The sequence below is a fragment of the Erpetoichthys calabaricus genome, chromosome 1 (genome assembly GCF_900747795.2).
Source record: "Erpetoichthys calabaricus chromosome 1, fErpCal1.3, whole genome shotgun sequence".
NCBI classification, from domain to species: domain Eukaryota; kingdom Metazoa; phylum Chordata; class Cladistia; order Polypteriformes; family Polypteridae; genus Erpetoichthys; species Erpetoichthys calabaricus.
Window position 1 is genome coordinate 43,308,301 of NC_041394.2, and position 16,162 is coordinate 43,324,462.

Sequence of the window (16,162 nt, forward strand, 5' to 3'; positions counted from 1 at the left end):
TAGTTCTGTCTCACTAGTCAACTCTGAGAAAGTCACTTAGCTTGCCTATGTATTCCATTTTTGGGGGGAAGGTGAACTGTTGTAATGCGGTGTTATCATAAGTTATGGTTTAAGGTGTCAGCAAAATGGACACCAATTTGAATCTTCTGTGCCATCTAGTTTTATCTGGTGAGTTGCCCACATTTCGATGGTATTCAAAGTTTTGCTAATTGTATTAGACTGTTTTAAACACTGAAAATAGCCGTAGTAAGTTCTGTTTGCAGTTTTCAGACAGAATTATTAGGCAAACATTGTATTGGTTGTATACGTTTTAAACATTTTCACCCATTCAGAATTCTGTATATTGCCAAAAGCATGTAGCAGAGTGGAAAGGCTTTTTGTTGTGTAATTGACAGGGCTGAACGTGCAAGTCATTTTTAAAAATTAATTTTTCTTTACAGCTGGTGTAAACTCTTTATAATATTGCTTTTCTTTTAATCTTGTAGCTGAACAATGCTTCAAGCTGAATGAAAGCTGGATTCTTCAAAGAAACCATAAGCCAATCAATAGAAGTCAACACCGCCTAACTTCAAGTTTTCCAATTTCACAAGTTACATCTGTGTTGCCTGTCCCCTCTAATGGAATGAACGATCTTCAGTGTCACGTGGAATCAGAAGAATTTTTGTTTGTATGATTTTTGCTTTAGCACAGCTCAGCACTGAACTCAGAAAGAGGATGTCAATTTCAGGGCCCTGTTCTACCGTTTTGGGATTTAATCAGTTTCATTTTTATGGTTCTTCAGTTTTATTTTTAGTGGCTTCCCCACAACCCTTGCCCTTCCATTTATAAAGCCAAACTGTTAGCATAGATTAATGCTAACTTAAGTCTTCATCCCCAACTAATTTGGGACAGAACCAAATTCTTCAAGCCTGACCAGATTAGACAGGGAGAGTAGGTGGGATTAGCTCAAATGTTGAGACACTGCCTTACTACTTAGTATGGTTTAACACTGAGCTGAGATGTTGTGTGTGTGTGTGTGTGTGTGTGTGTGCGCGCTTTTTTATAATTGATATGAGGGTTGTAATGAGGGGGCAGAAGAAAAAATGGAACACTGAAGTTTCAGGCCAGAGGAATTTAATGTAAAAATTGAGAAAATCATGACTTCACACTGTAACTTTGTCATTGTTAAAAGTATTTGGGGATAGAGTGAATAGATGAAGGGGTTCAGATTGTCAATACTTTTGTTTTGAAAATGTTCGACATTGTTTTATTTTCTTATTTGAGTACATGTTTAATAAATTGCAGGGACTGCTGCCATTTTTCCCTTATTTTTTATGGACAGAAAATATATTGCACAGATCTATTTCAAAGTGGTTTTTTTTTTTTTTTTTTTTATAATTACACTTTATGGTAATATTTTAATTCTGCATTCCAGGATATTTTTAATTGAATTTGAAAACAAACTGTAAGCTTGTATTTATTATGACTGCAATACTGCATTTAATGAACCTGGACTATTGGCAAGATTCTTAATGGTCATTAACAAAGTTTTTTGTTGTTTTTTTTTTTTTTTTTTTTTTTCCCCCTCTCCTCCATAGCATCTTGCAGCATTTCATATTTTGTTTACCAGTGGTCATTAAACCTTAGGGGCATGTACATATAAATTTGGTTAAAAATTTCATGCCAATGTATGTTTGGGTGCCTTGTTTCCAAGACCGGGAGTTTGGGTGGGAGGGTTGGGGTTGTTGAAAGGTATTTTGTAACTAATACTGAAGAATTCCATTATTGGCACTTTTGCCACTTAATAAAGGCTGGGCGGCTTAAACTTTAAGACAAAAATGTGTTGTTACTTTTCAAGTTAACCTTTTTGTTTTCATGTAGTAGATAAACTGGACAGGTGTCTGAACCCAGTCTGTTTCCTCTTGTCATCTTAACAGAAATTCAGTTGTATTCCGAAAAATGGTTGAATTAACTGCAGTGGGAAGGCTTTTAATTTGAGTGTTATAATTTTATTTATATAGCGCCTTTCCCATGCTCAAGGTGCTTATGACCATTGTCAGGTGTTTAGTTAGATCAGTGATTTCTTGTGATAGAGCCACATGGTTTATATAGCACTATTATTGACCAGCGATTAAAACATTTGCAAAGATGTTTTTTCTTTCCCACTATCTTGACATGACTTAAAATTGCTGTTGTGGACCCTTAGCACATGCAGTTCATATGTTGCATTTGCTTGAAGTAATTTTCTACAGGGTGTTTTTTTTTTTTTTTTTTTTTTTTTTTTTTTTTTGGGTCTTGTTTTTTCTTGCAGAACAAATCTAAAATTTTTGATAGAATTGATGTCTGTGGTGACCATTGTTGGACAACAGCAACTGATATCAAACTTTTCAGGAAAAAAAATTCATGTGATTGATCTGTCAGTTTATCCAGTTGTACACCCACCGTGTTCCAAACATGTAATTTTACTAAAATACTGTTAAATTACATTGAGACATTTCTGGGACTTAAGTGTAACATGCTGAACCACACAACCAAACATTTGAATTAGGTCTTAAACACTTGAATCCCTGGTAAATTTACACTGGATGTTAGATTCACATTAAATATATGCTTTTATTATGTGACAATAATAGTGGCTCACTACTTAAAACGCAAAATACAAGTAGGACAATGAGATTCGAACTTGGGACTTCAAGGTTGCTAACCAATGGCATTTCCACTGTGCCATCTGTAAAACAAAACAAAGCAGCGCAAATGAAACATGCAGACATGCCCGTCTTTTAATATATATAAAAAATTTTTTTTTTTATTGTAATCAGTCCATACAAATAGATCCATTTATACAAAAAAGGATTGAAGACCAATCAAACCCCACCCTTGAGGAGGAGAGCATGGCCATAGGAGAATTGCTAAGGGCTTTTTAATAGGGCACAAATAAACAAGGAAAATTATATATAAATGAAGAAGGAAAAGAAATGCAGAAATAATTCTTCTTATTCTAAAATATTATTGATCCTGCCAGGTTTTGAAAAAATTCTGTGCAGATCCTCTTGAGAATTAGTTTTTTTCCAATTTCAAATAATATAAAACATCTGTTTCCCCACTGACTTATCAGAGGAGAGTTAGGATTCTTCCAATTTAACAAAATAAGTCTGTGTGCCAAAAGTGTAGTGAATGCAATCACAGTTTGCTTGTCTTTCTCCACTTCAAGTCCATCTGGAAGAACACCAAACACAGCTGTTAATGGGTTAGGAGGGGTTAGGATGGATTGTGATACCAAGGCTGTCTGAATGCCCGTCTTATTTTGTACCAACTGATAGTTTGGCTTCAGCAACATGTCGATTGAGCAATTTTTTTTCTTCGGTTTTATTGAATAAAAGCTTTTCTTTTTTTTAACACCCTTTGTGAAAGTGTTCATTTGATATTTGGGCTTCAGACTTCACGCCAACATTATATATTTTCTGTTTTAGCCGTGTTCAGCATTTCATGCCTCTCATTTTGTATTTACACAGATCATTGTAGACACGGAACACATATAAAATGTATTTATTTCAAATCATTTCATTACCTATTTAATTCCGTACAAACACATTGCCAGATAAACACTTGAACACAGACTTGAACTGTTGAGAATTTCAGCAGGGCAGTGCCTTCATCGGACTGAGGTGGGGGTTTATAGCAGGCTGTGTTCTAAACCACACATTTGCAAAACAAAAGCAGGCTTTTAGCACAGTGGTAAGGAGCTACAAGCTGCTTCGCATATGCCAGTAAAATTTTGAGGTCAAAGGCAACTAAATAAAACAAGCTTCTGGGATTCTAGTGTTAAAGACCTGTCTCCACCCCACCCATTCATTGGTCATGAGTCCTGCCAAGTGATAACGATCATTGACTAGCATTGTATTGCAGGTGATATTAACAGCACAAAGTTCACAAACAGAATTATAGATTAAAAGTTGTGTGGTAAAAACTTTCTTCCTGATACTGATGTCTCAGACTTCTGCATATCTGAGTTTCTCTGACAAGCAAAAGGCCAATTCACAGGTGCAGTTTCACAGACTGCGTATAAGTAACCCCAGGGTACTCCAGTTGTGAGTATGAGTATCAATGACCGAAGGTGGGTTTACAATTCAAATGATAGTTTTCATCGGTATGTTCAGTTTTTGCTCACAAGAACATTTTTTGGAAGTGTGTGGAATGTTGTGAGCTTATGACATGGTCGATGGCAACATGAAAATAAGTATTTTTAAGCTGGTGGTGAACAATAGAGGAGTTATCTGGGACCCTGCTTAATTCTTCACACCTTGACGCACCATATAAGTTTTACAGGTAGAAGCAGATAGTTGGGAAAACATAGGGCGCTAAACTTGAGGGCCCCCCCCTCCCTTATTATAATTCAGGTAACTTGGGTAATTTAATTGCATTTCATGGTTTTATGGTACGTATCAGGCAACTAAGATGCAGACTTCCTATGAATGCACATACAGTATTTCCTGAGGGAGCTATGCTGAATGTTACCAACATTAATGTGATTTTTTTTTTTTTTTTTTTTAGGCATCTTTTGAAATAAAATTATTTAAAAGCAAAATAAAATTAGTTCTGTTGTTCTGAAAAAGGACATTCCTTTCGGTTTATTTGACCTCAGTGGAGGTTTGAAAATAGTTGTGTGGTTCATGAGCAGAAAGATCCTTAATGGGGCTGTAGAGAATTTACAAAAATGTTTTTGACCGTCATCTTATTGCAACTGTAGATCTAGGAGGAGATGCTGTGTTTTAAAAGTGATCCAGAGAATTAATTTTAGAACAGATTATGACGCTAGAATTTATATAAAAAATTACTGATTCAAAAGCGCTGTTAAGATTGAAATATAATGCAGTTATTTTAGGCGCATCACTTCAAGGACAAACTCTTACAATTTTTTATTTTTTTTAAATTTTTTTATTTTTTTAAGGTAGAAAATTTACCCTCAAATGGACTAGTGGATCATAGTGTTGTCTTCTGTGAATAGGCCGATGGCATTCCCAGCCGTTCATAAAGGAGTTACTAGAACCAGTGACAAATGACAGTACCTGGTATTGCTCCGATTAGTCATTCATTGGGAGATGTTTTGGGGTTGGGATCATGGCCAGAGAACTACCCTGTGTAATATAGAATCCCAAGAAAGAGGAATACTTGCAATTGTTGACATATCTTGCTAGATACTACAAACTGTTACAAAAAAAGCCTGTCATGATAACTAAAGCACTTCCTTTAACAACAGTGATTGGCAAGGTATTAGAAAATACTTCATGGTATTTTTTGTGACAGTAGGAACAGTAGCAGAAGCTGTAAGGATGGTTTGGATTACCTGTGGGAGTAAATGACAGGGTTCTCTGATGACACAAAGTGTGAAGAATGTTTGTGGAAAAATGGCTTTATCTAATCATAGAGCCGTGCTATAGATTACCACCAAATTGGAAAAACTGGTTTAGATCTGCGTGTGATGGTAAAGTATACTGTTTTGCCTGGAGTGCAATACTGAGGACTATGGCAGAAGCTCAGGAAATGGATCACCTGCACCTGGGATAAAAATGCCTTGAGCACGAGAGGGAAATTTGCCACATCAAGAGGATGGAAGTGGTATAATCTGGCTGGTGGAGGAGTAATAAAAGGAGAGCCAAAGTTAAACATGATATTGAAGACCGGTGAAGTCTCTGGATGCTGAATGCTGCTGCTGTCCGTCTTGTAGCTTTCTGGTTGTGCTGTAAGAAGCAGCATACATCAACCAGGTATCTGCAGATTGTGGTGCTACTTCATTATGTATACTTGTGTTGTGAGCTGTAAGTTGAACACAATTGGGGAGCTCTCTTCATCCCTGCATTTTCCACTTTTGAATTTTGACTAATGCTGTATGTACTTTGTTGCAGTATAATTTGCCTTTAAGCTCACATCTTTTAAAATTCTTCACTGTGTAGTATATACAAGGTAGGAATTTAATATCATTCAGAATGAGAGGTTTAATTCAGAATAAACTATACTGAGGCAGATTTAAAATGCTGATGGCACTCTGACTTGAAATGTGGGCATAATTATTTATTCTCAGTTTATGATCACCATTTTGTCTAAACTTTCATATTTGTAATTGCTGTATTGTATGCATGTCACAAAATATTAAATGAAAGGTAAATGGGGAAATCTTGCATCTTTGTCAGAGTTGTGTTTTGGCTTTTGTTACAGGAAAAAAAAAAAACAGAATTTGAACACATCAGAACAGTTCAGAAAAGTGAACATTTGAGATCCACTGCATATAGGCTAATTTTATGACCACCTATGAGAGTCTCAATTGGATTTTAAAAGCAATTTTATGGTTGCATTTTTAGATTTCAGTTCCAAGAAAAATGTCAAATACCTTTACCTTGATGGTTCTATTTGTACATTTGATATTGTCTGTGTCATATTGGAATTCTTAACACCAGGCTTGTGTATTGTACATGAATTGATCAATTTTAGACCAGGCTTCTTCTTGGAATCAAATTTTAATTTCTGATGGAATCCTAAAGGAATCTGAGCATGTTGTGTCAATATTGGACAAGAACCAATCCTGGAGAGGGGTGCCTCATGCAGGTCTTACATGGAATTGCCATTTAACCAGTTCCGTTTTGTGGGTTGAAAAATATCTGTATAAAGAAGTTCTTCCCATTCATTTTCATCCATGTTCTTGGGTAAATTTAACTGTTTAGTTGGAAGAACTTGGTAGGGAGGTTTCAGTGGTTTTGAGTCTCAATACAAGTTCTGCAAGGGTATGTTAAGTCTACTGTTACAGGCAATGAGTGTGGCACTGAAGATGGTTGAAGCTGGAGTATCGCTGAACGGGTAAACCGCAAAATGGACTCTTTGTGGATGATATTGACTTGATTGCAGAATCACTTGAGCAATTTTTGATCAAACAAAAGTTAATAATAGCAAGTGTGTAAGACTAAAAACATACAAAAAACCAAGTAATGACTATTGAAATCAACAAGTGCCAAAGCTAAAATATAATGGAATGAGACATTGAGCAAGTTGTGTATCTTGGAGGATTAGTAATTGAAATGGATAAACGATATATAGCACAGAATACAGTTACCTTCAGCTTGAGCAAGATTTGAGAAACAGAACAATATATCCAAAAATGAAACACTTTTAATCCCATTGTTTCATGAATGGATCAGAGTGCTGGTGTCTTTGGAAGACAGATTAGAAAATGTTTGTTGCAGAAATCAGTTGGTTGAAAAGAAAATTGTGAAAATCCTGAATGAGTAAGATACGAAATGTAGTAAAACAGGAAATACTAAAACAGAATAGAACACTAAGTGAATGTTCTGCTTTGGTTTGGGCTTGTAATACGAATGGGGGAGAAACTATAACCATCTAAAGCATTATGCAGGTATGTGGAAGGAAGTAGGGGTGAAGGAAGACAACAAAATTATCAGTAATGTGAAAGAGACATCTTGTTAAAGCTACCTATCAAACATCAGCTGATGGAGGAGAAAGAAAGAGGAGGGCTTGCATGTGGCGGCAGGTCATTAAGTCTAGAGGTGTTCAGTATCTTTAGGCTTGGGTGCCTTTCTCTGTCATTTCTGATGCTATGGCCAGAGTTGCAACCCATATTCTTGAAGTGGTCTTTCTTGTGGTTCTAACACATTATAGTTTAAGTACAATACATCCTTAATTCTGCATATTTTTTTCATAAGACAATGATTTTGTACTGAATGCATTCTCCTGGTGTCACCCAATCAGTGCTAAAATGCAGAAAACAATGTCTGATGTACCTTGAGATTGTGTGAGTTCTGAAAAAAAAAGAGCTTGATAATAAAATTTTGTTTAAGACCAAAACTATGACTGAGTAATAAACATCTACTGAATTTAAAATGTGCAATGTGAGGCATTCATTAAAGGTTGTTGCTTGCAAGAGATTGATAATTAGCAATTTGTGACCAGTTTTAAGTAAATTTTGAATCTTCAAAAAAAAAAAAAAAAAAGCTCTTTTAGTGAGACACTTCACTGTGCCTCATGCTCTGGTCACTGCATGAAAACCGCTTTGTTAATGATAATCTCTGACACGAAAAGCCCCAATTACCTTTTGATACTTTTGAACATAGCATTCTTCTACTTGGGAACTGTGTAGCCTGTAATAATTACATATCCATTTGTATTTGGTATGTTCTCGGTTCTCTTTTATTCTTATCCATGATTAGACATGGTGTCTCAAGTTCAGTGCTGGGACAAGTCATTTTTTTGTGTGTGTTTGCATTAGGAAGTGACATTTGTTAATTAACACCTTGAACTGTAGGTGTCTGCAGTAGGAAAAAACATTTTTATAATGTAATTAAGAGTAGAGTGCCGGAGCCCTTTCTTGCAGCAGTAGCTTACAGGTAGGAACCAGTTCTGTACAGGGCATTATTAGTCCATTGCCTGGCTCTCTTTCATGCTTAGCCATACTCGCACAGGACCAGTTTAACATTGCCAATCAAAATATACATCTTTGAAGATGTAGGAAGGAAAACCCATGTAGATGTGTGGAGAATGTGCAAATATCACAGACAGTCACTGGGTGTGGGATGTGTTAGGCAACAGTATTGTGTTGACAATGAGAGAGGTTTGTATTTAACTGGGTTAGCCAGTTGCAATATGGAATTTTCAAAAATTGCAAAACCGATGCAGTGTAGTGTTTCTTAAACTGGGTCGGTTCGCAGTGTTTGTGGTTGGTCATGAGATGATTGTGGAGTAAAATTAACTAAGCGTAAATTCTGCAGCGAGTGATATACCGTCCGCTATTTGCTATACTATTTGTGTGATCTGTGACATATCAGTATTGTGTTGACAATGGCAGTATTTGCCAGTTGCAATATGGAATTTAAAAAAAATTGTTTTGTGTTTACCATGTATGCCCTTCAAACATAATATTAATAGACACTTGCACTGTGTGCTGGGCTGTTGAGTGGGACATGGTAGAAAACGTATTGAAATGAAAAAACTGAAATGTCTTTTTCCAGGTAGAGACAGCTATGTCATAAACCATTCTGACAATTTGTAATTCTTTAGTCCAATCAGATTATCAAGGAAGTGACACCTTAGATTGGGTAAAGTTGAAACTAATCCTGGACAGGGTGTTCAACAAGCCAGATTCACAACATGCAAAGTTATAAGAGTCAAGTTACACACTGCAGATGTTTTTTTGTTTTTTTATTATGGACCCCTTACTGCTCAAAAATGTATGGGGTTTTTGTGTGATTTTGACGTCTTTCTTAATTTTAGAATGCAACCAAAATAAATGATGCCTTATGGCTGTCCTCATCTGGATGATTTGTGTTTCCATTGAGTGACTGTAACAGTGAAGAGGGGTTTGCACTTGCTAATCTGCTGTTCACATAATCATACATAGTTTTGTGTTGTTATACTCAAACAGTACTGGTATGTAAAGTACATGCTTTCATTATCTTTTAACCTATAATCTTTTTCTCATTCAAAAGTATTATTTTAACTTTATATCTACTTTTGTCACAATGCTGATTACCATTGTCACCATTACCATTGTGTGTGTGTGTCCCCCTAAATCGGGGGTCCTCAGTCACAGTCCTGGAGGGCTGCAGTGGCTGCAGGTTTTTGTTCTAACCTGGTTGCTTAATTAGAAAGCAATTCTTGCCAATAATTTAATTTCATGGCTTGTTAGTGCTTTAACTCTGCCCTGTCTGGTCATTCTCATATCCTAGATTTTCTTCTCCTTTCTAAGAATATCATCCAAATGATTTGAAGGCTAAAATGGATGAGTAATTCTTAGTCATTCACTTTCCTTACAAGTATTTAATTAAACCCAATAGTGCATGATAAATACACACCAGTGTAAATGGAGAAAGGCGGGTCTCTTTTCTCATTTGCATGTTATTACTAATTAGGAGCGATTAAAAACCAAGAATACAGCTGTTTAAGACTCAACTAAGCAATAAGGGTTCAAAATCTTAACGAGCGAGACAACTAAAGTGAAGCAAAAGTGTTACTTTGAACAATAAGTGCTTCTTATTAAGCAAATGGGTTGAAACAAAAACCTGCGGCCCTCCAGGACCGTGATTAAGGACCCCTACCCTAAATCCACATTCCCTTAGTCCATTCAGCATCATAGTATGATATCAAACACATAACGTTTTGGCAGCACTGCATATACACTTTCCTTTGTTAATGCACATTTTTAACACTGAATGTTTATAGGTGTTCAACCACTATCTATTAATGGATAACGGCGCAAGGGTGGGCAACTATTTTTAGGTGGGGGGGAGGGGCGAATGAGAAAACCATCTTCTTCAGGAGGGCAGTACCCATTCTGTCAGCTGTGTGGGCTGGATGGTTTCATTGCCTTGGACCTGTGCAGATTTTGTTTTTTTTTCTCCAGCCCCCCTGGAGTTTTTTTTTTGTTGTTTTTTTTTCTGTCCTCCTGGCCATCAGACCTTACTTTATTCTTTTTTGCTCAGTATTGCCTAATCTTATTTTTATATTTTTCTTTTTTCTTTCTTCATCTTGTAAAGCACATTGTATGAAAATGTGCTATAGAAATAAATGTTGTTGTTGTACATTACAGTAAACACATTGTTTTTTCCACCATAATAAAATTAATATGGACCACATATTCACAGATTGTCCATCCATCCATCCATTTTCCAACCCGCTGAATCCAAACAGGGTCACGGGGGTCCGCTGGAGCCAATCCCAGCCAACACAGGGCACAAGGCAGGGAACCAATCCCAGGCAGGGTGCCAACCCACTGCAGGACACACACAAACACACCCACACACCAAGCACACACTAGGGCCAATTTAGAATCGCCAATCCACCTAACCTGCATGTCTTTGGATTGTGGGAGGAAACCGGAGCGCCCGGAGGAAACCCACGTAGACACGGGGAGAACATGCAAACTCCACGCAGGGAGGACCCGGGAATCGAACCCAGGTCTCCCAACTGCGAGGCAGCAGCGCTACCCACTGCGCCACCGTGCCGCCCATTCACAGATTGTGTTTGATTTATTGAACCATGGAACATACGCATACTATAGCATGCTTTGTAACACTATCTACTCTTCCTGATTGTGTACGTAAAATAAATACTAGTGCATTAATCACTGATAAAGTATTTTACTGTTTCTGCAGCTTTGGCAACTTAATGGGAAGAATGGAGTCTTTGATGAGCTTCAACTAGTGCACTGAAGTCAGGTGTAATTACTGATGTTTCTGTTTGCAGTACAGCAGACAGCTGGTCATCACTGAGAGAAGGTCTGTACCTAGATTTGTTGAATTTCACTACTGACAATGTCTGTTCACATATATGTGTTGGTCCAAAGAGGACAAGCATTCTCTGAGCTAGTCTTCACTTTTTTGAGAGAATTGTACAATGTCAGGAATGTACTGACTTGAAGTGTTCTGCCAACAATGCATCAGGTCTATAAGTTCAAGTTGTACCTCGGTGGGGGCACTGTCCACATCACATGTAAAAGCAGAACTTTTCAGTTTTCCATTGCTTTAAAGTTTTCAAATTACCAGGAAAATTTACTACGCAGAGCCTGGAACATGGCTGAGTTTCTGTTAAGCTGATCAGCAGATTCCTCCCTCTCGCTGTGGGAAGGAGTGCCAACATGTTCCTCTCAACTTGTTGAGACAGAAGCAGACACTTCCTCATGAAGGCCTTGACTCAGCTGTGCACATCTTGTGCAACAAGACCTTTGTCTGGCCATTTTGTATTCATTCATAAGTGCAGTCCCGTCAACAGCAAATGCTCATTCTGATTGGCACTCAGTGCTGCTTAGTTCAGGGATGGGTTTTCCTTTGATCTGATAATCCTCCTGAATCTCTGATTTCAGATCCCAGACCTGTTTGAGCACACTGCCCAAGCTTAACCACCTGACAGCTGTATGGTAGTTCAACTTTTTGTCATTCCAGCCATATCTATAAAAAAATTGCTTTACTCAAGATGAGAAAATGTGCAAAAATGGAAAGAGAGAAAGAAAAAAGATACACACAAAAAAGTAAACCAAGACAGTGCTAAATTCACAAAGTCCAATCAAAACTTACATATGTAAAATAATCAAATACTACAGCTAAAAATAAATAATGATGTGTATACAAACTGGCTTGTGATGTGCATGGTACAGGGAGTTCAACAGTCGTATTGCCTGTGAAAAGATGCTATTGCACATTCTGGCTCTTCTTGATTTTATGGAGCGATATCTCCTACCAGATGGCAAAAGAGCGAACAGTTCATGAGAGGGGTGTGAGGAGTCTTTCACAATGCAGACGGCTTTCTTCTTGCATCTTGAATCCTTAAAAATGTCCTTAATGGAGGGGAGAGAATCCTGATAGCCCAGATCACTGTGATCAGTCTCGTGCTCTTCCAACTGTGTAACACACTGTCCGTGATGTAATGTTCTAACCCTGATTAAATTTACAGTATTTATTAAAACATCAACTACAAAGTTAATTTTCAGCACTGATTTACTTAGCACTTCTTGGTGAATAATACAATGTAAAATTATTGGGTTTTTCTCTGCCACTTTTTCCTGTATTGTTTTAGTCCAACATTTTTACCTGTCACATTAGTGTAATCAGAATACAAGTTTAATGTCACTGTGCTCTGTGCAAATATTTTAAATATGTTTTTCTTTTCTTTCTACGTGCACAGCTGAGCCAGATTTAGTACAAAGGGGCTCAGCATTTAGAACTGCTAGGCCAAGCATAGGATAAGATAGACAAAGACAAATGGTAACGTACACTATTTCTGTGTGTTAAAGTCAGCATGAAATTGAATCTTCTCTTTGCCTTGTTTGGAATGGCATGATTTACCTAAGTAAGGGGCTGCACATGGAGAAAGAGTATAAAGCCTTGGAACATTGCCCAGCACACCTTTGAAGCCGACGGACTAATGGGAGATAATGTCATCCGATCCTGAAAATCCTTCCAGCTAAGCAACGAAAATGGCAGACTATATACATCGAGATCCCACTTCAATAATAGTCTTGCTATGGTTTCCTTGTCTGTTATGCCGCATAAATCATCATTAAAGAAAGCTAAGTTATTTTCTCTTATGTGATTTCTTACCGCTGTATCACTATGGGAGGGGTTATCACCTTTTAATATTATATCTGTATAGTTTCGGGTTACTTAAGATGCCGCAATTGAAAAAGAACTTATTCCAACCAGGGAGCTAGTGCCCCCTGCTGAATAGAATTAGTAGAACCATCAGTTGTCACAACAACTAACATTTCCCACTGCAGTCCTAACTTTTGCACATACGTACCAACTTCAGGAAGTAAATCCTCACCGATTGTTGTCCCTTTCACTGACTGCACAGAAGCCTGCAGCTCCTCTGTCCTTTCAAAGGCTTCCATTATACCTTTCACAAAAATCAGCAGCTCCGCTGTATCACGAGCATCACAGCCAAGGAGAACAAGTCGACATTTTCCACCTTGCATTTCAGCTGTAGTATCGCATTCTCCACAATTTCCTCAATCCATCTTGTAACTGTTTGCTGTGAGAGGGACAGATGTTGAAATGCTTGTTCTTATCTGGGCAGAGGATTGCCACACTCTTCAATAAGCACTTTAATAAATTCTCCATCAGAAAATGCTTTGCCTCTTTTGCAATTTTGTGAGCTAATATATAGCTGTCTTTTTTTACTGTTCTTTCCTTTACTGTATGAAGCTTTGTAAAAAGACTTTGAAGTTTTTCCAGTTTAGCTAATAATTCTTCTGCAGTCATCACCTTCTCCTTCTCAGATAAGTTTCTGTATTTTTCATTGTGCTTTGTCTCGAAGTGACAGCTCAAGTTGTAGTCTTTAAAATGCAGTGATGTCCTCTTTGCATACCAAACATATTGCTTTACCGCTAACCTCCATGAAAAAATCATATGTTGAATGATCTGTTTTCTGCATCACCTTTTTGTTTTTTACGGCTCATTTTTGTTGCGTCTTTGCAGAAAATGCAGATGGGGTGCATATTAAACAGGTGTCGTCTTCCTTTATTCAATACCAGTAATGGCGCACTGCATGATAACATGCAGTGAATTCACTTGACTTGAGCATTCCTAGTTTTCATACTCTTTCTCTGTACGTTTAGCATTTGTTTGCTCAGAGGTCGATGCTCTTGCTGCTTCCTGAGCAGCTCTTCTTTTCTCCACCCTAACGGCCCGCTTCTTCTCTTCTTTCAACGGCATCTTTTCGCATTAAAACTGATTAAGTCATTGTTTGTGTTGCAATTACTTGGTACGTTTTCTTTAATTTTTCACTTACAGTAAGCTGGCACTTAAGTCTTCCTTCTGCCTCAAGAATGATTTAAGATATGAAGAGGTAGGGGAAGTGACTGTGAAGGTGGTAGGGATGAGAACAGCACACGTAGGTATGCGCCGCATGGCCGCTCTGCTGCCCGCTGCCGAGAGTTGATTCTACAATGAAATAAAATAAAAAAAGGAATAACCGTGGAGGTCAATCATGACCCCGAAAGCGGATAGTAGACGTCACATAGTATAGTTGTATCAAATTTCAGGTCAATAGGTCAAACGGCTTGTGAGCTACAGGTGATTTAAAATCCTGGACAGACAAACGGGACAGCCACAGTAGCGTATTATATATAAAGATAACATGAATGATCAATGTATCTCCCCTTTCTCTAATACAATCTCCCGCAATTTCCCATACATGTCAATTCTGACCTGCGTCTGCATGGTCACATCTAACTGTGATGCACACCAAACACATGCAGGTAAGTACTGCCGTCCGCACCCTCCGTGAGCTGTACACTTGCACACCTGCTTATTCCTGCAATTATCTCATCGGCCAATCATGTGGTAGCGGTGCAATGCCTAAAGTCATGCAGGTACAGGGCAGGAACTTCAATTCATGTTCAACTCAAACGCGAGAATGGGAAACAAAATGTGATTTCAACTCTAGTATGATTGTTGGCGACAGACAGGCTGGCTTGAATATTTTAGTAACTGCTGATCTCCTGGGGCTGCGGTGGGTTGGCACCCTTCCCGGGATTGGTTCCTGCCTTGTTCCCTGTGTTGGCTGGGATTGGCTCCAGCAGACCCCCGTGACCCTGTGTTTGGATTCAACGGGTTGGAAAATGGATGGATGGATGGATGATCTCCTGGGGCCTCATGTATAAACGGTGCATACACACAAAAATGTTGCGTAAGCCAGTTTCCACGCTCACATCACGATGTATACAACCTAAACTTGGTGTAAAGCCACACACATTTTCACGCTAGCTAAATGCTTGGCGTATGCAAGTTCTCCGCTCGGTTTTGCAAACTGGCGGCACCCAGCGTCAAAGCAGTGCTTTTGTTCCAGTGTGGTTTCCCTTTCTTTATTAGATCCACATCCCTGACACGGCTTTATCATATACACTGAAATTAACTGCATTTTGTTTATTAGTTTAAGGCATCTGATTGTAATTAACCTGTAACAATATAATGGTCAATGGAATGGCCAAACTATTCCAACTACCATAGCTGCTTTAGCGTTGTTCCTGTCAATGCACCACTCAGATTATTTATCCCACTGTATCTGAGTGTGCAATCTGATCAGAAAGAGAATTATCGGTATGGAGCATCAAGCACACGCTGTCTCAGCCATGCTGCCTGTTTGAACTGCTCTCATACGACAAACACTTCAAAGCCTTTTTTTTTTTCAATTCAATTCTTTATTGTCATGTGTACAAGTACCATGTACAATGAAATGCTTGCTTGCATGTGCCCCCGCAGACAGTGGACATAGACAAATAACACACAATAAATAAATGAATATAAATAAGTAAATAAATAAAACCAGAATCCTAGGAATAAATAGAGACAGTGGCAGAAGTATATGTGCGGGGAGTAGTGGAGGTGACACAAGGTTACTGATTGTTCCTGAGTCTGATTGCATTTGGGTAGAAACTGTTCCTTAAAAACTGCCTTTCCTGTAGGGACATCGTGGTTCAGAAACAGTTTCATCCCAAGAACTATAAACGCACTCAATCAGTCCATCAAGTGCTCCTTGTAGAACTGTTTGTACTTATTAGTACAACTACCTCACTGTAAACTTGCGATACAGTTATAATATTGCACAACCTGAGCCACTTTATAAAGCGCGTATTTACATATGATGACGATATCATTTTTAAGATGAAATGCAGCAAAATATGTTTATT

The 16,162-nt window shown here is 38.0% G+C and overlaps 1 protein-coding gene across 2 annotated transcripts in view; it reads left to right on the forward strand.

Annotated features, from left to right (window-relative positions):
* Nucleotides 1-1,544, forward strand: part of LOC114649277 (cytotoxic granule associated RNA binding protein TIA1) — a 58,440-nt gene extending 56,896 nt beyond the window's left edge. For both annotated transcript variants that reach the window (XM_028798783.2, XM_028798790.2), the window contains one exon: nt 486-1,544. In XM_028798783.2, coding sequence (XP_028654616.1) covers nt 486-489 — 4 coding nt within the window. In that variant the 3' untranslated portion in view covers nt 490-1,544. The remainder of the gene's footprint in view (nt 1-485) is intronic.
* Nucleotides 1,545-16,162: the final 14,618 nt, after the last annotated feature.